Genomic DNA, 22,598 nt, shown 5'->3' on the forward strand with positions numbered 1-22,598 from the left:
GATCAAAAGTATATATCAAGACACCATCTATCATTAGGACTTGACTGAGGTAAAATAGATTAAAGAGAACCAAAGAGGTAAATGTTAAAATTTATAGAAACTCCAAATATATGAAAATGAAATATACTAAAAAAATTACAAAAAAAATTTGGACCATTTCTCGATTTGTGCGTGTCATCCTTGCGCAGGGGCCATGCTAATCTTCTCTGTATCGTTCCAATTTTATCGGATGTCTCCGAAGAGACAACCAATTTTGGCTCATTTGAACAATATAAACCGAGGTGCATGTGTGTTGAAGGTCGATGTGGGACTCCTCCTAGCTCCTCCTATTTAAAAGCTTCATGGCCCATTGTTTTATTCATGTAGGGCCCACATTAATAGCTCCAAAGTTTGGGACACGTGGCCCAAGCAACTTTGACAATTAAAAAAAAATCCTTTGCTTTTATTATATGTGGAGTGCTTTACCATAGGTTAAGGCCCACATTAACAACTCGAAAGTTTGAGACATGTGGCCCAACTAATGTCATTATGTTACATAATGATATTAGTTGGGCTTAGCCAATCCACTTGAATTACATTTTACTACGATATAATTTAAGGGACCTAACAAGGGATTCGTGTCGACGATAAAGAAAATAAGAGTAATACGAGAGCTATTGTTAGGAAAAAAGTATAAACTAAAAATAAAGGTCGATTAACAATTAAATATTCTTTCTTTCATAAATAAAATAAAGGAGAGAGGCGATTAGCGCTAATGATATCCTTTAAACGTTATCATAAGAGTCTCACACTCGCTACGAAATAGTGCGATTGAGCCATAATTACTCCGTACCAACCGCGATTCGAAGATCCGAGGTGGTCGAGCCCGTAACCACAGGCTTACTAAGATGCTAGTAATCAGGAAGCCCCACACAATATGTGTGGCAGCTACGAAACACCGTAAGAGCCGTTCAAAGGTTTGCTCGGGCAAAGAAAATCACAAAACATTAGCGTAAAGCATTGGGAAAAAGTCTTTAAACCTAAAAATAAGGCACCGCTCCAGAAATCGTAAACTAATCCCCGGATTGATGCGGTTGATTGAGGCATTGGAGGATTTTCAGATTTGAAACCAGAGGCCATTTGTCCGAATTTCACCAACCGAATGCAAACTCCCGGAGATCAAGGTCAACTGCATAGGCCAAAAATCTAGACTCAATCGGTTTACAAAACTCGTAGAGTGTTCCGTTAACCTCCATGTACGGGATTATAAAATGAAAAATAGAAGCTCACAAACGTGAGTTGCAGTTTAAGGGTCCCCCCACTCTTTGTTTTGTTTACGGTGAATGTAAGCATATGTCAAATATTAAAGATTGCCGATCCAACAACCATAGCAGCAATAGATATAAAGGGAATTGAAATGAGGAGTAACATATATGAGAAATACAATAGATGAGGTCAATTAAAAAAAATTGGACTATTTTTCGATTCGCGCATGTCGTCCTTTACGCATGGGCCATGCTAATTTTCTATTATCGTTTCACTTTTATCGGATGTTCAATGTGAGACTCCTTGCTCCTCAAAAAAAGGCCTAAAGAAAGATTTATTATTTGGACTACATATTCAATAATCAACAGGCTCATATTGACATTATACTGTCTAAAATGTAAGTGATCATATTTTCAATGAATTTTCGAGATGAGAATGTTAGATGACCGTAATGGGATTATAATCAATGAAAATCATCGCGTGGTGTGTACAAGGACCTAAGATTCAATTTAGATTTTATTCGAATTTTGAGGGGTCGATGATGCCCAAATATAGATCAAAAGTATATATTAAGACACCATCCATCAACGCTCATTACGACAAAAAAGAAATATACAAGTAATACATTCATCATCACATATTACATGAACAATTTCGTTGAAATAAGAAAACCTAATTAAACTTCTGGTAAATATTCAGAATATTGTTGACTATATTGAATTTGTTGCAATACGGTGAGATGAGGTAAAATAGATTAAAGAGAACCAAAGAGGTAAATGTTATAAAATCTATAAAAACTCCAATCATATGAAAATGAAATATACTAAATAAGTACAAAAAAATTTGGACCATTTCTCGATTTGTGCGTGTCATCCTTGCGCAAGGGCCATGCTAATCTTCTCTGTATCGTTCCAATTTTATCGGTTGTCTCCGAAGAGACAACCTCTTCTGTCTCGCTTGGACAATATAAATCGAGATGCATGTGTGTTAATGGTCGATGTGGGACTTTCCTAGCTTCTATTTAAAAGCTTCATGACCCAATGTTTTATTCATGCAGGACCCATTAATAAGACACCATTTGTCATTAGAACAAAAAAGAAATATACAAGTAATACATTCATTGTCGCATATTACATGAACAATTTCATTAAAATAAGAAAATCTAATTAATCTTTCGGTAAATATTCATAATGTTGTTGACTATATTGAATTTGTTGTAAAACAGTCAAATGAACATGAAATATACTAAAAAAAGTACAAAAAAATTTGGACCATTTCTCGATTTGTGCGTGTCATCCTTGCGCAGGGGCCATGCTAATCTTCTCTGTATCGTTCCAATTTTATCGGATGTCTCCGAAGAGACAACACTTCCTAGCTTGCTTGTGCAATATAAGGCGAGGTGGATGTAAACTTTTGTTCGATGTGGGACTCCTCCATCCTCGAGAAAGGCCTAAACAATGATATTTTATTTCCTCAAAAAGCCCAACCGCATCCTCCCAAAGTTATGTGGGTCCACGCAACCAAGCTTTTTGTCGTCTCTTTCTTTGCTTTATTTAGATTACATATTTAATAATCAACGGCATTCTTTTGACATTATATTGTGTAAAAGGTAAGTGACTTTATTCTTGACGAAGTGATTATATTTTCAATGTATTTTTAAGAGGAGAAACGTTAGATGATTGTAATAGGATTGTAAGTGGCGAAAAGTATCATGCGATATGTACTTCAACCATTTATATATAGGATCAATACCACAAAAAATCCCAATTTAGTACATCCGTATCATATTTACCCCAAATTGATTTTTGTGTCATAAAAATTTCTGAATCCGTACACTTGTGCCACATTTATCACAAACTAATTTTTCTAAAAAAAATCCAAATCGTTACACTCGTGCCACATTTTCCCCAAATTGATGTAGCCGTGCCACATTTACCCCACAAAATCACAGATTTACCACGATTTGGGATAATTGTGGCACGACTGTATCAATTTGAAATTTTTTGTGAGTTTAAAGCAAAAGTGGCACGAGTACACTAGTTCGGAAGTTTTTATGACACAAAAATTAATTTGGGGTAATTGTGGCACGAGTATACCTATTTGGGGTATTTTAGTGGTATTAGCTCTATATTATATTCGAATTTTGAGCGGATCAATGACACCTAAATATAGAATCAAAAGCATATTATAAGTCATCATTCATCATTAGAGAAATAAATATATTAAAAGTATACATCCGTTGCCACATATTGCATGAACAATATTGTTGAAATAAGAAAACTTATTAAACTCTTGGTAAATAGTAAATACATAGAACATTGTTAAATATATTTGTTTCTTTTTTTTTCCTCAGCTCGCCTGTACCCCCACTTAATATTGTACTGTTCCTAGGAGTTTTCTTTGAGGCCAGAAAATTTTGGAAGTTAATTGGCATGAATTTACTTATCGAGAGTGGGAAGGCTAAATTCGGAATCGTAAAACTATAAATATGTGAAGCTAATAGTGATAATATTTGGTAGATATAAAATATAAATAATTAGTGAAGCTGACGTGGAGCCACGAACTGGAAAATGAAATAGTTGTGATATTGTGAAACGAGGTAAAATATATTATAGAGATTTTTCTCCTTACGTATGCATAAGGTGAAAGGGATGAAAAAGGGTTAAACATTATAAAATTTGGTGAACTTTATTTGTAAAGCTGGAATGGAGCTGCGAATAGAAAATGAAATTGTTGTCATATTATATAGCAAAGGAAAATAGATTATAGAGAAACTTTTGCTTTCAAAATACATATAGATAAGGTGAAAGTGATGGTAAAGAGGTAAATGTTATAAAATTTATAAATTTTCCGAACATATGAAAATGAGATATACTAAAAAACTACAAAAAAATTTGGACCATTTCTCGATTTGTGCGTGTCATCCTTGCGCAGGGGCCATGCTAATCTTCTCTGTATCGTTCCAATTTTATCGGATGTCTCCGAAGAGACAATCTCTCCTGTCTCGCTCGGACAATATAAATCGAGGTGCATTTGTGTTCATGGTCGATGTGGGACTCCTCCTAGCTCCTACTATTTAAAAGCCTCATGGCCCATTGCTTTATACACGTAGGGCCCACATTAATAACTCCAAAGTTTGGGACATGTGGCCCAAGCAACTTTGGCATTTAAAAAAAAGAAAGAAATACTTTGCTTTTATTATTATATGCGGAGTGCTTTACCATAAGTTAAGAGTAATGTTAGATAATGATATTGGGTTGGGCTTAGCCCAATGAACAAATCCACTGGAATTACGTTTTACCACGAAATAATTTAAGGGACCTAACATGGGATTTGTGTAGAGTAACACGAGACGTACCGTTTGGAAAAAGTAAAAAATAAAAATAAGGGTTGATTAGCAATTACATATTCTTTCTTTTACAAATAAAATAAGGGTTAATATCACGAAAAACCCTAAACTGGTACACTTGTGACACATTTACCCCAAACTATTTTTTTGACCATAAAAAACCCCAAACTGATACACCTGTGACAATTTTACCCCGAACTATTTTTTTGACCACCAAAACCCCAAACTGGTATACTTGTGACAATTTTACCCTAAACTTACCACAAAAAATCCCAAACTGGTACATATGTGACAATTTTACCCTGAATTAAAATTTTAATATTATTTTTTTATTTTTTTCGAATTTTTATTTTTATTTTTATTCTTTTTTTTTTTTTTCATCTTCAAACTTTGGCCAGTCGCCGGTCCGGCGACCGGCCAGAGGTGGAAGCCGGCGAGGGCTGCCCTCGCCGGCGTCGGACGAGGGCCGCCCTCTGCTCGCGGCGTCGGGCGAGGGGCCGTCATCGCCCGCCAGGGCAAGGGCGACCCTCACCCGACTCGGGGCGAGGCGCCCCTCGCCGAGTGCGGGCGAGGCGGCGGCGGCCTCGCAGACGGGGCGCAGGCGGCCTCGCCGGCAGACGGCGAGGCTGCCTCGCCGGATCGGGTGAGGGCCGCCTTCGTCGGGCGTCGGGCGACCCTCGCCCGACACCGGATTCGGGCGAGGGTCGCCTTTGCCCAGGGCAAGCGAGACGGCCTCACCGGGACGCGGCGAGGTCGCCCTCGCCAGATCCGGCGAGGCGACCCTCGCCAAACGTCGGGCGAGGGGCGGCGGCCCGACGCCGGTGAGGGCGGCCCTCGCCCGACGCAGGCGAGGGTCGCCCTCGCCAGATCCGGCGTCGGGCGAGGGCGGCCCTCGCCAGGTCCGGCCAGGGCAGCTCTCTCTTTATACCGGCGAGGACAGCCCTCGCTCGATACCGGCGAGGGCGGCCCTTGCCGGCTTCTGCCTCTGGCCGGTCGCTGGACCGGCGACTGGCCAGAGGTTGAAGGTGAAGGAAAAAAAAAGAAAATAAAAGAAAAAATTCAAAAAAATTCAAAAAATAATAATATTAAAAATTAGTTCGGGGTAAAATTGTCACATGTGGACCAGTTTGGGATTTTTTGTGGTATGTTCGGGGTAAAATTGTCACAGGTGTACCAGTTTGGGGTTTTTATGGTCAAAAAAATAGTTTGGGGTAAATGTGTCACAAATGTACCAGTTTAGGATTTTTCGTGGTATTAACCCATAAAATAAAGGGAAGAGGCGATCAATGCTAATAATATCCTCTGGATGTTATCATAAAGGTCTCATACTCGCTGCGAAATTGTGCGATGAGCCATAACTACTCCGTATCAGCCGTGATTTGAAGATTCGAGGTGGTCGAGCCCGTAAACATAAGCTCACTAAGATGCTAGTAATCGAGAAGTGTTGCAGCTACGCAACACAGTAAGAGCTGTTCAAAGGATTGCTCATGAAAAAAAATCACAAAAAAAAAAGCGCAAAGCATTGGGAAAAAGTCATTAAACCTAAAAATAAGGCACCGCTCCTGAAATCGTAAACTAATCCTCTGGATTGATACAGTTGATCGAGGCATTGGGGGATTTTCAGTTTTAAAACTAGAGGCCATTTGTCCGAATTTGATCTACCGAATGCAAACTCCTGCAGGTCAAGGCCAACTGCATGGGCCAAAAATCTAGACTTAATCGATTTATAAAACTAGTAGAGTGTTTCATCAGCCCCATGTACAGGATTATAAATAAAAAATAAAAGCTCACAGGTGCAGTTTAGGGGTCACCCACTCTTTGTTTTGTTTACGGTGAATGTAAGCATATGTCAAATATTAAAGATTGCCGATCCAACAACCATAGCAGCAATAGATTTAAAAGGACTTAAAATGAGGAGTAACATATATGAGGAATACAATAGATGAGGTTAATTAAAAAAAATTGGACAATTTTTCGATTCGCGCGTGTCGTCCTTACGCATGGGCCATGCTAATTTTCTATGTATTGTTTCAATTTTATCGGATGTTCGATGCGGGACTCCTTGCTCCTCAAAAAAAGGCCTAAAGAAAAATTTATTATTTGGACTACATATTTAATAATCAACGGGTTTAAATTGACATTATACTGTCTAAAATGTAAGTGATCATATTTTCAATGAATTTTCAAGAGGAGAATGTTAGATGACTGTAATGGGATTATAAGCAATGAAAATCGTCACGTGATGTGTCCATGGACCTAACAATAAATTTAGATTTTTATTGGAATTTTGAGGGGTCGATGACATTCAAAAATAGATCAAAAGTAGATATCAAGACACCATCTATCATTAGGACTTGACTGAGGTAAAATAGATTAAAGAGAACCAAAGAGGTAAATGTTAAAATTTATAGAAACTCCAAATATATGAAAATGAAATATACTAAAAAAAGTACAAAAAAATTTGGACCATTTCTCGATTTGTGCGTGTCATCCTTGCGCAGGGGCCATGCTAATCTTCTCTGTATCGTTCCAATTTTATCGGATGTCTCCGAAGAGACAACCCTTTTTGGTTCGTTGGGACAATATAAACCGAGGTGCATGTGTGTTGAAGGTCGATGTGGGACTCCTCCTAGCTCCTCCTATTTAAAAGCTTCATGGCCCATTGTTTTATTCATGTCGGGCCAACATTAATAGCTCCAAAGTTTGGGACATGTGGCCCAAGCAACTTTGGCATTTAAAAAAAAATCCTTTGCTTTTATTATATGTGGAGTGCTTTACCATAGGTTAAGGCCCACATTAACAACTGCAAAGTTTGAGACATGTGGCCCAACTAGTTGGGCTTAGCCCAACGAACAGATCAACTTGAATTACATTTTACTACGATATAATTTAAGAGACCTAACAAGGGATTCGTGTCGACAATAAAGAAAATAAGAGTAATACGAGAGCTATTGTTAGGAAAAAAGTATAAACTAAAAATAAAGGTCGATTAACAATTACATATTCTTTCTTTTATAAATAAAATAACGGGAAGAGGCGATTAGCGCTAATGATATCCTTTAAACGTTATCATAAGAGTCTTACACTCGCTACGAAATAGTGTGATTGAGCCAAAACTACTGCGTACCAGCCGCGATTCAAAGATCCGAGGTGGTCGAGCCCGTAACCACGGGCTCACTAAGATGCTAGTAATCAGGAAGCCCCACACGATATGTGTGGCAGCTACGAAACACCGTAAGAGCCGTTCAAAGGTTTGCTCAGGCAAAAAAATCACAAAACATTAGCGTAAAGCATTGGGAAAAAGTCTTTAAACCTAAAAATAAGGCACCACTCCAGAAATCGTAAACTAATCCCCTGGATTAATGCGGTTGATTGAGGCATTGGAGGATTTTCAGATTTGAAACCAGAGGCCATTTGTCCGAATTTCACCAACCGAATGCAAACTCCCGGAGATCAAGGTCAACTGCATAGGCCAAAAATCTAGACTCAATCGGTTTACAAAACTCGTAGAGTGTTCCGTTAACCTCCATGTACGGGATTATAAAATGAAAAATAGAAGCTCACAAACGTGAGGTGCAGTTTAAGGGTCCCCCCACTCTTTGTTTTGTTTACGGTGAATGTAAGGATATGTCAAATATTAAAGATTGCCGATCCAACAACCATAGCAGCAATAGATATAAAGGGAATTGAAATGAGGAGTAACATATATGAGAAATACAATAGATGAGGTCAATTAAAAAAAATTGGACTATTTTTCGATTCGCGCGTGTCGTCCTTTACGCATGGGCCATGCTAATTTTCTATGTATCGTTTCACTTTTATCGGATGTTCAATGTGAGACTCCTTGCTCCTCAAAAAAAGGCCTGAAGAAAGATTTATTATTTGGACTACATATTCAATAATCAACAGGCTCATATTGACATTATACTGTCTAAAATGTAAGTGATCATATTTTCAATGAATTTTCCAGATGAGAATGTTAGATGACCGTAATGGGATTATAAGCAATGAAAATCATCGCGTGGTGTGTACAAGGACCTAAGATTCAATTTAGATTTTATTCGAATTTTGAGGGGTCGATGATGCCCAAATATAGATCAAAAGTATATATTAAGACACCATCCATCAACCCTCATTAGGACAAAAAAGAAATATACAAGTAATACATTCATCATCACATATTACATGAACAATTTCGTTGAAATAAGAAAACCTAATTAAACTTCTGGTAAATATTCAGAATATTGTTGACTATATTGAATTTGTTGCAATACGGTGAGATGAGGTAAAATAGATTAAAGAGAACCAAAGAGGTAAATGTTATAAAATCTATAAAAACTCCAATCATATGAAAATGAAATATACTAAATAAGTACAAAAAAATTTGGACCATTTCTCGATTTGTGCGTGTCATCCTTGCGCAGGGGCCATGCTAATCTTCTCTGTATCGTTCCAATTTTATCGGATGTCTCCGAAGAGACAACCTCTTCTGTCTCGCTTGGACAATATAAATCGAGATGCATGTGTGTTAATGGTCGATGTGGGACTTTCCTAGCTTCTATTTAAAAGCTTCATGACCCAATGTTTTATTCATGCAGGACCCGTTAATAAGACACCATTTGTCATTAGAACAAAAAAGAAATATACAAGTAATACATTCATTGTCGCATATTACATGAACAATTTCATTAAAATAAGAAAATCTAATTAATCTTTCGGTAAATATTCATAATGTTGTTGACTATATTGAATTTGTTGTAAAACAGTCAAATGAACATGAAATATACTAAAAAAAGTAAAAAAAAATTTGGACCATTTCTCGATTTGTGCGTGTCATCCTTGCGCAGGGGCCATGCTAATCTTCTCTGTATCGTTCCAATTTTATCGGACGTCTCCGAAGAGACAACACCTCCTAGCTTGCTTGTGCAATATAAGGCGAGGTGGATGTAAACTTTTGTTCGATGTGGGACTCCTCTATCCTCGAGAAAGGCCTAAACAATGATATTTTATTTCCTCAAAAAGCCCAACTGCATCCTCCCAAAGTTATGTGGGTCCACGCAACCAAGCTTTTTGTCGTCTCTTTCTTTGCTTTATTTAGATTACATATTTAATAATCAACGGCATTCTTTTGACATTATATTGTGTAAAAGGTAAGTGATTTTATTCTTGACGAAGTGATTATATTTTTCAATGTATTTTTAAGAGGAGAAACGTTAGATGAATGTAATAGGATTGTAAGTGTTGAAAAGTATCATGCGATATGTACTTCAACCATTTATATATAGGATCAATACCACAAAAAATCTCAATTTAGTACATCCGTATCATATTTACCCCAAATTGATTTTTGTGTCATAAAAATTTCTGAATCCGTACACTTGTGCCACATTTATCATAAACTAATTTTTCTAAAAAAAAATCCAAATCGTTACACTCGTGCCACATTTTTCCCAAATTGATGTAGCCGTGCCACATTTACCCCACAAAATCACAGATTTACCACGATTTGGGATAATTGTGGCACGACTGTATCAATTTGGAATTTTTTGTGAGTTTAAAGCAAAAGTGGCACGAGTACACTAGTTCGGAAGTTTTTATGACACAAAATTAATTTGGGGTAATTGTGGCACGAGTATACCTATTTGAGGTATTTTAGTGGTATTAGCTCTATATTATATTCGAATTTTGAGCGGATCAATGACACCTAAATATAGAATCAAAAGCATATTATAAGTCATCGTTCATCATTAGAAAAATTAATATATTAAAGGTATACATCCGTTGCCACATATTGCATGAACAATATTGTTGAAATAAGAAAACTTATTAAACTCTTGGTAAATACATAGAACATTGTTAAATATATTTGTTTCTTTTTTTTTTTCCTCAGCTCGCCTGTACCCCCACTTAATATTGTACTGTTCCTAGGAATTTTCTTTGAGGTCAGAAAATTTTGGAAGTTAATTGGCATGAATTTACTTATCGAGAGTGGGAAGGCTAAATTCGGAATCGTAAAACTATAAATATGTGAAGCTAACAGTGATAATATTTGGTAGATATAAAATATAAATAATTGAGGAGCAAAGAAAATATATTTGGCGAACTTAATTAGTGAAGCTGGAAAATGAAATAGTTGTGATATTGTGAAACGAGGTAAAATATATTATAGTTTCTCCTTACGTATGCATAAGGTGAAAGGGATGAAAAAGGGTTAAATGTTATAAAATTTGGAATATATAAAATTAGGAAGTAAATAAAATATATTTGGTGATCTTTATTTGTAAAGCTGAAATGGAGCTGCGAATAGAAAATGAAATTGTTGTCATATTATATAACAAAGGAAAATAGATTATAGAGAAACTTTTCCTTTCAAAATACATATAGATAAGGTGAAAGTGATGGTAAAGAGGTAAATGTTATAAAATTTATAAAAATTCCAAACATATGAAAATGAGATATACTCAAAAACTACAAAAAAATTTGGACCATTTCTCGATTTGTGCGTGTCATCCTTGCGCAGGGGCCATGCTAATCTTCTCTGTATCGTTCCAATTTTATCGGATGTCTCCGAAGAGACAACCTCTCCTGTCTTGCTCGAACAATATAAATCGAGGTGCATTTGTGTTCATGGTCGATGTGGGACTCCTCCTAGCTCCTACTATTTAAAAGCTTCATGACCCATTGCTTTATACACGTAGGGCCCACATTAATAACTCCAAAGTTTGGGACACGTGGCCCAAGCAACTTTGGTATTTAAAAAAAAGAAAGAAATACTTTGCTTTTATTATTATATGCGGAGTGCTTTACCATAAGTTAAGAGTAATGTTAGATAATGATATTGGGTTGGGCTTAGCCCAATGAACAAATCCACTTGAATTACGTTTTACCACGAAATAATTTAACGGACCTAACAAGGGATTCGTGTAGAGTAAAACGAGACGTACCGTTTGGAAAAAGTAAAAAATAAAAATAAGGGTCGATTAGCAATTACATATTCTTTCTTTTATAAATAAAATAAAGGGAAGAGGGGATCAATGCTAAGAATATCCTCTGGATGTTATCATAATGGTCTCATACTCGCTGCGAAATTGTGCGATGAGCCATAACTACTCCGTATCAACCGCGATTTGAATATTCGAGATGGTCGAGCCCGTAAACATAAGCTCACTAAGATGCTAGTAATCGAGAAGTCCCACACGATATTTGTTGCAGCTACGCAACACAATAAGAGCTGTTCAAAGGATTGCTCACGAAAAAAAATCACACAAAAAAAAGCGTAAAGCATTGGGAAAAAGTCATTAAACCTAAAAATAAGGCACCGCTCCAGAAATCGTAAACTAATCATCTGGATTGATACAGTTGATTGAGGCATTGGGGGATTTTCAGTTTTGAAACTAGAGGCCATTTGTCCGAATTTGATCTACCGAATGCAAACTCTTGCTGGTCATGGCCAACTGCTTGGGCCAAAAATCTAGACTTAATCGATTTATAAAACCAGTAGAGTGTTTCATCAGCCTCCATGTACGGGATTATAAATAAAAAATAAAAGCTCACAGGTGCAGTTTAGGGTACCCCCCACTCTTTGTTTTGTTTTTGGTGAATGTAAGCATATGTCAAATATTAAAAATTGCCGATCCAACAACCACAGCAGCAATAGATATAAAAGGACTTAAAATGAGGAGTAACATATATGAGGAATACAATAGATGAGGTTAATTAAAAAAATTGGACTATTTTTCGATTTGCGCGTGTCGTCCTTACGCATGGGCCTTGCTAATTTTCTATGTATCGTTTCAATTTTATCGGATGTTCAATGCGAGACTCTTTGCTCTACTTTATCATTTAGATTACATATTTAATAATCAACGGGCTTATATTGACATTATACCGTGTTAAATGTAAGTGATCTTGTTCTAAAGTGATCATTCTTTCAATGAATTTTCAAGAGGAGAATGTTAGATGACTGTAATGGGATTATAAGCAATGAAAATCGTCACGTGGTGTGTCCATGGACCTAACAATAAATTTAGATTTTTATTGGAATTTTGAGGGGTCGATGACATCCAAAAATAGATCAAAAGTATATATCAAGACACCATCTATCATTAGGACTTGACTGAGGTAAAATAGATTAAAGAGAACCAAAGAGGTAAATGTTAAAATTTATAGAAACTCCAAATATATGAAAATGAAATATACTAAAAAAAGTACAAAAAAATTTGGACCATTTCTCGATTTGTGCGTGTCATCCTTGCGCAGGGGCCATGCTAATCTTCTCTGTATCGTTCCAATTTTATCGGATGTCTCCGAAGAGACAACCCTTTCTGGCTCATTTGAACAATATAAACCGAGGTGCATGTGTGTTGAAGGTCGATGTGGGACTCCTCCTAGCTCCTCCTATTTAAAAGCTTCATGGCCCATTGTTTTTTTCATGTAGGGCCCACATTAATAGCTCCAAAGTTTGGGACACGTGGCCCAAGCAACTTTGACATTTAAAAAAAAATCCTTTGCTTTTATTATATGTGGAGTGCTTTACCATAGGTTAAGGCCCACATTAACAACTCGAAAGTTTGAGACATGTGGCCCAACTAATGTCATTATGTTACATAATGATATTAGTTGGGCTTAGCCAATCCACTTGAATTACATTTTACCACGATATAATTTAAGGGACCTAACAAGGGATTCGTGTCGACGATAAAGAAAATAAGAGTAATACGAGAGCTATTGTTAGGAAAAAAGTATAAACTAAAAATAAAGGTCGATTAACAATTACATATTCTTTCTTTCATAAATAAAATAAAGGGGAGAGGCGATTAGCGCTAATGATATCCTTTAAACGTTATCATAAGAGTCTCACACTCGCTACGAAATAGTGCGATTGAGTCATAACTACTCCGTATCAGCCGCAATTCGAAGATCCGAGGTGGTCGAGCCCGTAACCACAGGCTTACTAAGATGCTAGTAATCAGGAAGCCCCACATGATATGTGTGGCAGCTACGAAACATAGTAAGAGCCGTTCAAAGGTTTGCTCAGGCAAAAAAATCACAAAACGTTAGCGTAAAGTATTGGGAAAAAAATCACAAAATTGCCGATCCAACAACCATAGCAGCAATAGATTTAAAAGGACTTAAAATGAGGAGTAACATATATGAGAAATACAATAGATGAGGTTAATTAAAAAAATTGGACTATTTTTCGATTCGCGTGTGTCGTCCTTACGCATGGACCATGCTAATTTTCTATGTATCGTTTCAATTTTATCGGATGTTCAATGCGAGACTCCTTGCTCCTCAAAAAAAGGCCTGGAGAAAGATTTATTATTTGGACTACATATTCAATAATCAACAGGCTCATATTGACATTATACTGTCTAAAATGTAAGTGATCATATTTTCAATGAATTTTCCAGATGAGAATGTTAGATGACCGTAATGGGATTATAAGCAATGAAAATCATCTCGTGGTGTGTACAAGGACCTAAGATTCAATTTAGATTTTATTCGAATTTTGAGGGGTCGATGATGCCCAAATATAGATCAAAAGTATATATTAAGACACCATCCATCAACACTCATTAGGACAAAAAAGAAATATACAAGTAATACATTCATCATCACATATTACATGAACAATTTCGTTGAAATAAGAAAACCTAATTAAACTTCTGGTAAATATTCAGAATATTGTTGACTATATTGAATTTGTTGCAATACGGTGAGATGAGGTAAAATAGATTAAAGAGAACCAAAGAGGTAAATGTTATAAAATCTATAAAAACTCCAATCATATGAAAATGAAATATACTAAAAAAGTACAAGAAAATTTGGACCATTTCTCGATTTGTGCGTGTCATCCTTGCGCAAGGGCCATGCTAATCTTCTCTGTATTATTCCAATTTTATCGGATGTCTCCGAAGGGACAATCTCTTCTGTCTCACTTGGACAATATAAATCGAATGCATGTGTGTTAATGGTCGATGTGGGACTTTCCTAGCTTCTATTTAAAAGCTTCATGACCCAATGTTTTATTCATGCAGGGCCCATTAATAAGACACCATTTGTCATTAGAACAAAAAAGAAATATACAAGTAATACATTCATTGTCGCATATTACATGAACAATTTCATTAAAATAAGAAAATCTAATTAATCTTTCGGTAAATATTCATAATGTTGTTGACTATATTGAATTTGTTGTAAAACAGTCAAATGAACATGAAATATACTAAAAAAACTAAAAAAAAATTTGAACAATTTCTCGATTTGTGCGTGTCATCCTTGCGCAGGGGCCATGCTAATCTTCTCTGTATCGTTCCAAGTTTATCGGATGTCTCCGAAGAGACAACACCTCCTAGCTTGCTTGTGCAATATAAGGCGAGGTGGATGTAAACTTTTGTTCGACGTGGGACTCCTCTATCCTAATTAAACCTAATATTTTCGTTAAAATAAGAAAACCTAATTAAACTTCTGGTAAATATACAGAATATTGTTTTTTTTGGTCGAATATACATAATATTGTTGACTATGTTGAATTTGTTGTAAAACGGTGAGTTGAGGTAAAATAGATTAAAGAGAACCAAAGAGGTAAATGTTATAAAATTTATAAAAACTCCAATCATATGAAAATGAATTATACTAAAAAAAGTGCAAAAAAATTTGGACCATTTCTCGATTTGTGCGTGTCATCCTTACTCAGGGGCCATGCTAATCTTCTCTGTATCGTTCCAATTTTATCGGATGTCTCCGAAGAGACAATCTCTTCCGTCTCACTTGGACAATATAAACCGAGGTGCATGTGTGTTCATGGTCGACGTGGGACTTTCCTAGCTTCTATTTAAAAGTTTCATGGCCCAACGTTTTATTCATGTAGGGCCCATTAATAAGACACCATTTGTCATTAGAACAAAAAAGAAATATACAAGTAATGCATTCATTGTCGCATATTACATGAACAATTTCATTAAAATAAGAAAATCTAATTAAACTTTTGGTAAATATTCATGACCATATTGAACTTGTCGTAAAACGGTGAGATGAGTTAAAATAGATTAAAGAGAACCAAAGAGGTAAGTGTTATAAAATTTATAAAAACTCCAATCATATGAAAATGAATTATACTAAAAAAAGTGCAAAAAAATTTGGACCATTTCTCGATTTGTGCGTGTCATCCTTGCGCAGGGGCCATGCTAATCTTCTCTGTATCGTTCCAATTTTATCGGATGTCTCCGAAGAGACAATCTCTTCCGTCTCGCTTGGACAATATAAATCGAGGTGCATGTGTGTTCATGGTCGACGTGGGACTTTCCTAGCTTCTATTTAAAAGTTTCATGGCCCAACGTTTTATTCATGTAGGGCCCATTAATAAGACACCATTTGTCATTAGAACAAAAAAGAAATATACATATAATGCATTCATTGTCGCATATTACATGAACAATTTCATTAAAATAAGAAAATCTAATTAAAATTTTGGTAAATATTCATGACCATGTTGAACTTGTCGTAAAACGGTGAGATGAGGTAAAATAGATTAAAGAGAACCAAAGAGGTAAGTGTTATAAAATTTATAAAAACTCCAATCATATGAAAATGAAATAAACTAAAAAAAGTGCAAAAAAATTTGGACCATTTCTCGATTTGTGCGTGTCATCCTTACACAGGGGCCATGCTAATCTTCTCTATATCTTTCCAATTTTATCGGATGTCTCCGAAGAGACAACCTCTTCCGTCTCGCTTGGACAGTATAAATCGAGGTGCATGTGCGTTCATGGTCGACGTGGGACTCCTCCTACCTTGTGCTATTTGAAAGCTTGGTGGCCCAATGTTTTATTCATGTAGGGCCCGCATTGATACATCTAAAGTTAGGACATGTGGTCCAAGCAACTGTAGCATTTTGTCCCTTTACTTTTATGAGTACAAGTTTAAGAGTAATGCCAAATTATAGGCATTGGGTTGGATTTAACCCAACGAATATTCCCACTTGTTAAATGAAGATTCAAAATTTTTTTTCCTCCCCCCTCCCAAAAAGTGTTGGTGAGCTTTTTGTGCTCTCAATTAGGAGAGCGTTTATCTTTATCGAAAACCCGAAATTTTTACGCGTTTGAAAATCGCCTAAAATACGCTGTTACCACGAAACGGTTTAAAAAAAACCCATTCAAAACAGGACCGAAAACGCGTCTACCCGCCGCTTAGCTTAGTGATCGTCTCCCGATTATTATATGTAGTCTTTGTTTCTTAACTATTTTTGGTCATTCTCCTCACCGAATCCTAGCCCAGGACCCAAACGAGCCCCCACGAAGTCGTCGCCGCTTTTCTAACTTGAAAGTCATCCGTCCCCGAGGCATCGTGCGCCTACATAAAAAAAAAAAAAACAGCACAGTCATAAGTCGAGATACACGCCGATCAGAACGCGTGTAATCGGTTAAAATTCACGACTCCGAATCGCAATAAAAAATCTGTCCGGCCAAAATTTCCGGCCAAAATTTCCGACGTGCAGTCCAACCTAATCGTATCGAGATATCGCTCGAGTAAATGGCTTTCGCTCTCTCTCTTTTATCTTTTTTGTTACTTCGATAATCAATCGCTCGCTCCAAAAAAAAAATGAAATTTTTAATTAGTCCCAATACGTATCTCGTGTCCTTGATTCCGAGGGTCGATGTGTACGGACATCGACGGCTCCTCCCGCTCCCCCATCCCCCAACGCCGCATTCCAAACAAATATCGCGAAAAAAAAGAAGAAGAGGAAAAATAAAAAAAACGAAAAAAAAAAGAAAAAGAGGGGAAAAAGCTGACGGGCGCAATGATCACACGCGGCGGACTCACGGTAAGCGCGTGGACCGGGGACCGTTGGGATGAGCCCGCGGGGGATCCCGGGGGTCAACGCTCGACAGGCAGCGAGCCGAAGAAGATGAAGAGCATCATCATCATCGCCATCGGCGAGAAAACGACAAGAGCTGTGACCCGCGCGAAAGTGCCGAGAAGAAGTTCGCTCCTTTCTCCATCAAAACCGAAGCCGAGCTCCTACCCTTTGCTTCTTCTCTCGTCCTCCATTGAATCCCACCTTCTTTTCTCTCTCTCTCCCTTGATCCTCCGGAGATTCCTTCCTTCCTTCCTCCCCCTGCTTCCGTACGGTACGGCGGCGCCGTCCTCGGGGAGCGCGTGGGAGGGCTTCGCTGATCGGTCTCTCGTGGGTCGGTCGAGTCCCTGGCCCCCCGTCGGGTACCCTTTTGTTTCCTTTCTTACCCCTCCCCCGCTGCTTCGGCCCGGCGCTGGTTTTCGTCCGAGGCGGAGCTGTCCCCCGGTTCTTGAAAATTTTTACCCCGGGAGGTTCGTGGCTGATCGTGTTTTTTTTTTAATGTGTCGTTTCTTGTTCTGGGGGTAAGGGGAGTTTCGTTCGGTTGAATCCGTTGTTCTGTCTGATTTGGTGCGGTGATCAGATCGTTGGCACGGTAAAAGAGGCGGCGGTCCAAACTCCAAAGGCTAGCTCTTGTCGGGTCTGTTGTGAATCCGTGTGATTTTAGGCTACAGTTCCTGAATCCTCCCTGGATTGCCCATTTCCTCAATCTTGGTTGTCTGTTGAGAATTTGGTACTTCTGCTTTGTTGGGTCGTTTGGGATTTTGGATGTTGATTTGTAGTGCTTAGATTTTTCTTCATAGCCGCCTCTCTGTCCTTCTCAGTTTTGGAAACTTAGCCGAGAGTCCCAGGGAACTTCCCCTTCCTTTCTTGCTCGCCCGCCGGCGACCTTTTTGCTTCGGACTCTTGAACTTTTTTTGACTCCCCTCTCTTCGATTTCAACTCATTGATAGTTGAAGCCGAGCCGTGTGAAGTGCAGTTCTCTTGTCAAGGTGGGAGAAATTCTTAGCAAAGAAGTCTTCTTCTGAGACAAATCCATTTCTTTGCCGGAGTCGCCGTGTAGAAGTTGGTGCGAAATGAAATCAATGGAGATTTCGTGACGCCGGCTTCCGAGGGTAAACTTGGGTTTACCAAATGAGGTGGAAAGGTTCTTGAATTTATCCAGGATTTCTGTGTGAGCCATATCCAGAGTTTCCTAGTCTGTGTTTTCTTGGTACTTCTTGAGCGAATCCATCGTTTCTGTCGAAATGGGGGACTGCGAACCCGCCCTTGTAAACCATGAAATGGAGCATCATCTAGTTGCAGCAGCTCAGCACCTCATGCTGGCACTGAGAGCAAGTACAAACCTGAACATTGATGACATGAGCAGTTTCCTTTCCAATGTTGAAGCTCATCTCTCCACGAGGTCCACGCCTAGTGAGAGCAGGGGCAGGTTGGGCAGGGGCGGCTTGTTGAAGGAAATAGAAGAGCAACTCAGACAGAATGAGATAGTGGTCATGAGTTGGGAGGCTAACCAGTCACTGATATGGGACTCTAGCTCGGAGGAAACCTCAGAGTATCTGAAAGCTGCTGTCGAGATTCAAAAATTAGTGGAGACTTTAGGATGCGTTTCTCCCATAAGGAATGCGAAGCAGAAGGAACTTCTTCTTCGTGCTCAAGGCATCTTGGAGATAGCAATGTCGAGGCTCGCGGAAGAGCTGAGGCACATTCTTGTCCAGTATAAGGAGTTCTATGAGCCTGAATACATGTCGTTCCGCTCTGTTGTGGAGGATGTGGTGTATGATGAGTCGTTTGTTTCCATAGAGGATGAAGCAGCTGAGTTAACATCTCGTGCAGAGGATGGTGGCAGTGGCACCGGCAATGCATCGGCGGAATGTCTGGTAAGCCTGATCCACCCCGATATGGTCCCTGCTCTCAAGTCGATTGCACAGGTGATGTTTTCATCAAAATACGATCAGGAATTTTGCCAAGCTTATGTTAGCATCCGGAAAGAAGCGCTGCATGAGTACTTGCTCATACTCAAAATGGAGCACTTGACAATTGAAGATACTCTGAGAATGGATTGGGATAAGATGAGCTGTGAGATAAAGCAATGGGCTTGGGCTATGAGGATCATTATACGTGTCTATCTTGCTAGCGAAAAACGTCTTTGCAACGAGGTTCTAGGAGAGTTTGGTTCCGTTAACTCGATTACCTTTGTCGATATCACAAAGGCTTCGATGCTGCTTTTCTTGAACTTTGGTGAAGCCATAACAATGTCACCACATCAACCGGAGAAGTTATTTCGCGTGCTCGACATGTATGAGGTCCTCACTGAACTCCTTAACTACATAGATGCTTTATACTCGGAATATGCTGGTGCTTCCGTTAGAATCGAGTTTCATGATCTTTTGGCCAGCTTGGGTGATTATGCAAGAGCAACATTTGCTGAATTTAGGAATCGTATCGCTCTAGACAGGTCTCAGAAACCTTTTGGCGGAGGTGGGATTCATCCTCTCACAAAGTATGCCATGAACTACATCAAGGTCCTTTCTGCATATAGGGGCCCCCTTAATTTGCTTCTTTGTGATCAAGAAGTAAAACATCCGGAGCCTTGTCTTGGAATAGATAACGAGGAGGAATGCTCTTCTGACAGTTCATGTGCATTGGCAGCCCAGGCGAGGTCACTGGTGTCTGTTTTAGAGTCGAACCTTGTCGAGAAGTCCAAGCTATTCAAGGATGGTTCCCTCCAGCATATATTCTTGATGAACAACATCCATTACATGGTTCAAAAGATAAAAGACTCTGACCTCAGGCTTTACTTTGGGGACGAGTGGATCAGGAAGCATATCGGAAAATACCAGCAGCACGCAACAAGTTATCTAAGAGCCACATGGAGTTGTGCTCTTTCTTTGCTCAAGGGTGGTGGGAACCAGGCTTTGGGCTTCTGTAAGCCAACTCTTAGAGAAAGGTGCAAGGCATTCGGTCTTACTTTCGAGGAAGTCTACAAGTGTCAAACGGGGTGGATCATCCGAGATCCTCAGCTTCGGTTGGATGTGCAGATTGCGACTTCACAGAAGGTGATCCATGCTTATCGGACGTTTCTTGGAGTACATTCTGGTTCTATCGGTGAGAAGTACATCAAGTACACTGCTGATGACATGGAGAACTACATTCTGGATCTTTTTGAAGGATCCGCAAAGTCATTGCCCCATCCATGGAAGAAGTGAATTCATTTTACTATCAGCTCTTCCAATTCCTGTCCTTTTGTCTTTGTTTTACCTTATTGTAATCGATGTAGATGCGTTTTAATATTTAACGCGTCCAGGTATAGAGTGTCTAAGAAAACTTCTCATTTACATTGTATCTCGTGTGATGATACCAACTGGGAATTTATATGCATAATTTGGTTGGTGTAACTCTCTCTCTCTCTCTCTCTCTCTCTCTCTCTCTCTCTCTCTCTCTCTCTGTATATATGCAATCTGTATATATGCAATGATCCTCTCCGTGTAAGAGTAAACTACATCGGGCGAAGGCATTATTCGTACACCGGAAGGACTTTTCGCTTGTGTCGAAGACCACCAAACACGCCCTTTGCTTTCTTTAAGTGATTCCCATGTTCTGTATTGATTAACACTCTTCAATTCTTCTTCCCTTGAGCTGAGAGTCTTGAGCTTAGACTCAGAAAAGTTGGACTTCGACATAAAAGAACATGAACTTGAGAGGAACCATCTAAACCTTATCAAATTGTCGACATCCGGAAAAAACACAAGCTGTTAGATAGGGAAGATACAAGCGTGGAATTCAAGCTACAAATCCAAAATCAGTCAATTTTCAGCATCAAATCTTTCTGTAGATCCGGACCCTCAATAGTCCGAATAGTTAGTTACTCCCCTTATCTCTTGATGCTAACCAAGTGGGGCCTTTAACTTCTCTTTTTCCCTTTTTCTACTGAATTTTACCCAAAAAAAAGGGAGAAAAAGAACGAAGGAAGTTAGGAACTTGCGCGTTGAAAAAGAAAATGTCAAAACTTTGTTCAATGGAATTAGCTGGAAAACATAGATTAGAAGTGGACAGCAGCATGCACACAAAGTCGTCGAAAATTACCCGAAAATGACACATCCCACAAAACTGAAGCTCAAGTCAATAACTTGTACATCTCCAGATAGAATACAATAAGGTCGGGTAAAATCCCAGCCAAGCGCGTTGAACTCGAACCCCACATGATCAATGGACTATAGCCTTCGAATGAGCAAGTCTTGATTCATCAATGGACTGACCCCAGTTGTTTCCTACAGTCGTTCCGGTATAAAAGTGAAAAGGTGATGATACTGATGGGCCATTAATACTGTCGTGGTTTAGAACAGGGAAAGCTGTAGAAGTTCAATGGGAGAGTTTTCAAAGTGCACGGCACACAATGCACTGAACCACTTGCACATTGCGGACAGGGTGCAGTGTACCGGACCAGGTCGTGAGCTCTCAGGAAATTCACGTGAAATGAGACATGTCTCCCAACTTCTAGAAAGGGACCCTCGAAATCTTTAACAATAATAATCAGCTCTGCCGGCCATGGTTGGTTTCGTGTGTTCATCTGCATCTGCATTTTTCTCACAGGTGGTGTTGGGGGGAAATCCACATCCTGCGCGTTCTTGCTTTGACGCTTGCGGGGAAAGGTTGGTTGTGATATGAAAAGTCAAGAGTCGCCGGTCAACTGTACCCTTAAGATGGTCACTTTTCTCCATTCACTCTTTTCATGGTTTGACTAATGGGGACAACCTATACAAGTTAAGAGCCGATGGAACTGGGGTCGGTCACTTTACAGAGTCTAACGTTTTATTCTTCTTCGAATTTGATATATGTTCCCGGGTCAAAGAGACTAAGATTGAGGCCATCTATTCTTGTCTTAACGACTTCCACCATTGTCATGGCCCCAACAGCATGAAACCCGCTCAAACTTTTTTTTTTGGGGGTAGAAAAGCCTTCTCAAACTTGATGCGGAAACTTGTAATAAGTAGGATATCATAGAATTGTTCGTATCGGGAAATTTCAAGGCTCTGCTCAAAGTAGGGTTGAGCAGCAACCGAGTCGTTTCAATTCAAGAACCGAACCGAATCGGCCTTACCCAATGGATTCTTGGCCGGTTCCAAAGAACCGGTTCGGTGCTGGGTT

The 22,598-nt window shown here is 38.8% G+C and overlaps 1 protein-coding gene and 19 non-coding genes across 20 annotated transcripts; 1 reads left to right on the top strand and 19 right to left on the bottom strand.

Moving 5' to 3' along the window:
- Positions 1 to 142: 142 nt before the first annotated feature.
- LOC130140358 (U6 spliceosomal RNA) lies at positions 143 to 245 on the bottom strand. Its single transcript, XR_008818378.1, has one exon. It is a non-coding gene; the product is annotated as a U6 spliceosomal RNA (small nuclear RNA).
- A 1,197-nt stretch (positions 246 to 1,442) lies between these two features.
- Positions 1,443 to 1,545, bottom strand: LOC130140355 (U6 spliceosomal RNA). The gene has a single exon (XR_008818375.1). It is a non-coding gene; the product is annotated as a U6 spliceosomal RNA (small nuclear RNA).
- A 537-nt stretch (positions 1,546 to 2,082) lies between these two features.
- Positions 2,083 to 2,185, bottom strand: LOC130140345 (U6 spliceosomal RNA). Its single transcript, XR_008818365.1, has one exon. It is a non-coding gene; the product is annotated as a U6 spliceosomal RNA (small nuclear RNA).
- A 320-nt stretch (positions 2,186 to 2,505) lies between these two features.
- Positions 2,506 to 2,608, bottom strand: LOC130140332 (U6 spliceosomal RNA). The gene has a single exon (XR_008818352.1). It is a non-coding gene; the product is annotated as a U6 spliceosomal RNA (small nuclear RNA).
- A 1,525-nt stretch (positions 2,609 to 4,133) lies between these two features.
- LOC130140333 (U6 spliceosomal RNA) lies at positions 4,134 to 4,236 on the bottom strand. The gene has a single exon (XR_008818353.1). It is a non-coding gene; the product is annotated as a U6 spliceosomal RNA (small nuclear RNA).
- Positions 4,237 to 6,550: 2,314 nt separating this feature from the next.
- Positions 6,551 to 6,653, bottom strand: LOC130140348 (U6 spliceosomal RNA). The gene has a single exon (XR_008818368.1). It is a non-coding gene; the product is annotated as a U6 spliceosomal RNA (small nuclear RNA).
- Positions 6,654 to 7,049: 396 nt separating this feature from the next.
- Positions 7,050 to 7,152, bottom strand: LOC130140334 (U6 spliceosomal RNA). The gene has a single exon (XR_008818354.1). It is a non-coding gene; the product is annotated as a U6 spliceosomal RNA (small nuclear RNA).
- Positions 7,153 to 8,331: 1,179 nt separating this feature from the next.
- Positions 8,332 to 8,435, bottom strand: LOC130140354 (U6 spliceosomal RNA). The gene has a single exon (XR_008818374.1). It is a non-coding gene; the product is annotated as a U6 spliceosomal RNA (small nuclear RNA).
- Positions 8,436 to 8,972: 537 nt separating this feature from the next.
- Positions 8,973 to 9,075, bottom strand: LOC130140335 (U6 spliceosomal RNA). The gene has a single exon (XR_008818355.1). It is a non-coding gene; the product is annotated as a U6 spliceosomal RNA (small nuclear RNA).
- A 320-nt stretch (positions 9,076 to 9,395) lies between these two features.
- On the bottom strand, positions 9,396 to 9,498 carry LOC130140341 (U6 spliceosomal RNA). The gene has a single exon (XR_008818361.1). It is a non-coding gene; the product is annotated as a U6 spliceosomal RNA (small nuclear RNA).
- A 1,570-nt stretch (positions 9,499 to 11,068) lies between these two features.
- On the bottom strand, positions 11,069 to 11,171 carry LOC130140336 (U6 spliceosomal RNA). Its single transcript, XR_008818356.1, has one exon. It is a non-coding gene; the product is annotated as a U6 spliceosomal RNA (small nuclear RNA).
- A 1,142-nt stretch (positions 11,172 to 12,313) lies between these two features.
- LOC130140349 (U6 spliceosomal RNA) lies at positions 12,314 to 12,416 on the bottom strand. The gene has a single exon (XR_008818369.1). It is a non-coding gene; the product is annotated as a U6 spliceosomal RNA (small nuclear RNA).
- Positions 12,417 to 12,807: 391 nt separating this feature from the next.
- Positions 12,808 to 12,910, bottom strand: LOC130140337 (U6 spliceosomal RNA). The gene has a single exon (XR_008818357.1). It is a non-coding gene; the product is annotated as a U6 spliceosomal RNA (small nuclear RNA).
- Positions 12,911 to 13,775: 865 nt separating this feature from the next.
- LOC130140351 (U6 spliceosomal RNA) lies at positions 13,776 to 13,878 on the bottom strand. Its single transcript, XR_008818371.1, has one exon. It is a non-coding gene; the product is annotated as a U6 spliceosomal RNA (small nuclear RNA).
- Positions 13,879 to 14,415: 537 nt separating this feature from the next.
- On the bottom strand, positions 14,416 to 14,518 carry LOC130140346 (U6 spliceosomal RNA). Its single transcript, XR_008818366.1, has one exon. It is a non-coding gene; the product is annotated as a U6 spliceosomal RNA (small nuclear RNA).
- Positions 14,519 to 14,837: 319 nt separating this feature from the next.
- Positions 14,838 to 14,940, bottom strand: LOC130140342 (U6 spliceosomal RNA). Its single transcript, XR_008818362.1, has one exon. It is a non-coding gene; the product is annotated as a U6 spliceosomal RNA (small nuclear RNA).
- Positions 14,941 to 15,247: 307 nt separating this feature from the next.
- LOC130140344 (U6 spliceosomal RNA) lies at positions 15,248 to 15,350 on the bottom strand. The gene has a single exon (XR_008818364.1). It is a non-coding gene; the product is annotated as a U6 spliceosomal RNA (small nuclear RNA).
- A 379-nt stretch (positions 15,351 to 15,729) lies between these two features.
- On the bottom strand, positions 15,730 to 15,832 carry LOC130140338 (U6 spliceosomal RNA). The gene has a single exon (XR_008818358.1). It is a non-coding gene; the product is annotated as a U6 spliceosomal RNA (small nuclear RNA).
- Positions 15,833 to 16,211: 379 nt separating this feature from the next.
- LOC115691664 (U6 spliceosomal RNA) lies at positions 16,212 to 16,314 on the bottom strand. Its single transcript, XR_004007020.1, has one exon. It is a non-coding gene; the product is annotated as a U6 spliceosomal RNA (small nuclear RNA).
- Positions 16,315 to 17,862: 1,548 nt separating this feature from the next.
- Positions 17,863 to 20,848, top strand: LOC115691654 (exocyst complex component EXO70E2-like). Its single transcript, XM_030618363.2, has one exon. It carries the CDS (start codon positions 18,698 to 18,700, stop codon positions 20,657 to 20,659), a length of 1,962 nt encoding a protein of 653 aa, XP_030474223.1. The 5' UTR covers positions 17,863 to 18,697; the 3' UTR covers positions 20,660 to 20,848.
- Positions 20,849 to 22,598: the final 1,750 nt, after the last annotated feature.

Source organism: Syzygium oleosum, unplaced genomic scaffold, assembly GCF_021117445.2.
Source record: "Syzygium oleosum isolate NSW1041296 unplaced genomic scaffold, Sole_v2.1 Sole_v2.17, whole genome shotgun sequence".
In the NCBI taxonomy this organism is placed as follows: domain Eukaryota; kingdom Viridiplantae; phylum Streptophyta; class Magnoliopsida; order Myrtales; family Myrtaceae; genus Syzygium; species Syzygium oleosum.

Coding starts and splice junctions, on each gene's coding strand:
- LOC115691654 (XM_030618363.2), top strand. CDS start 18,698: ATGGGGGACTGCGAACCCGCCCTTGTAAACCATGAAATGGAGCATCAT.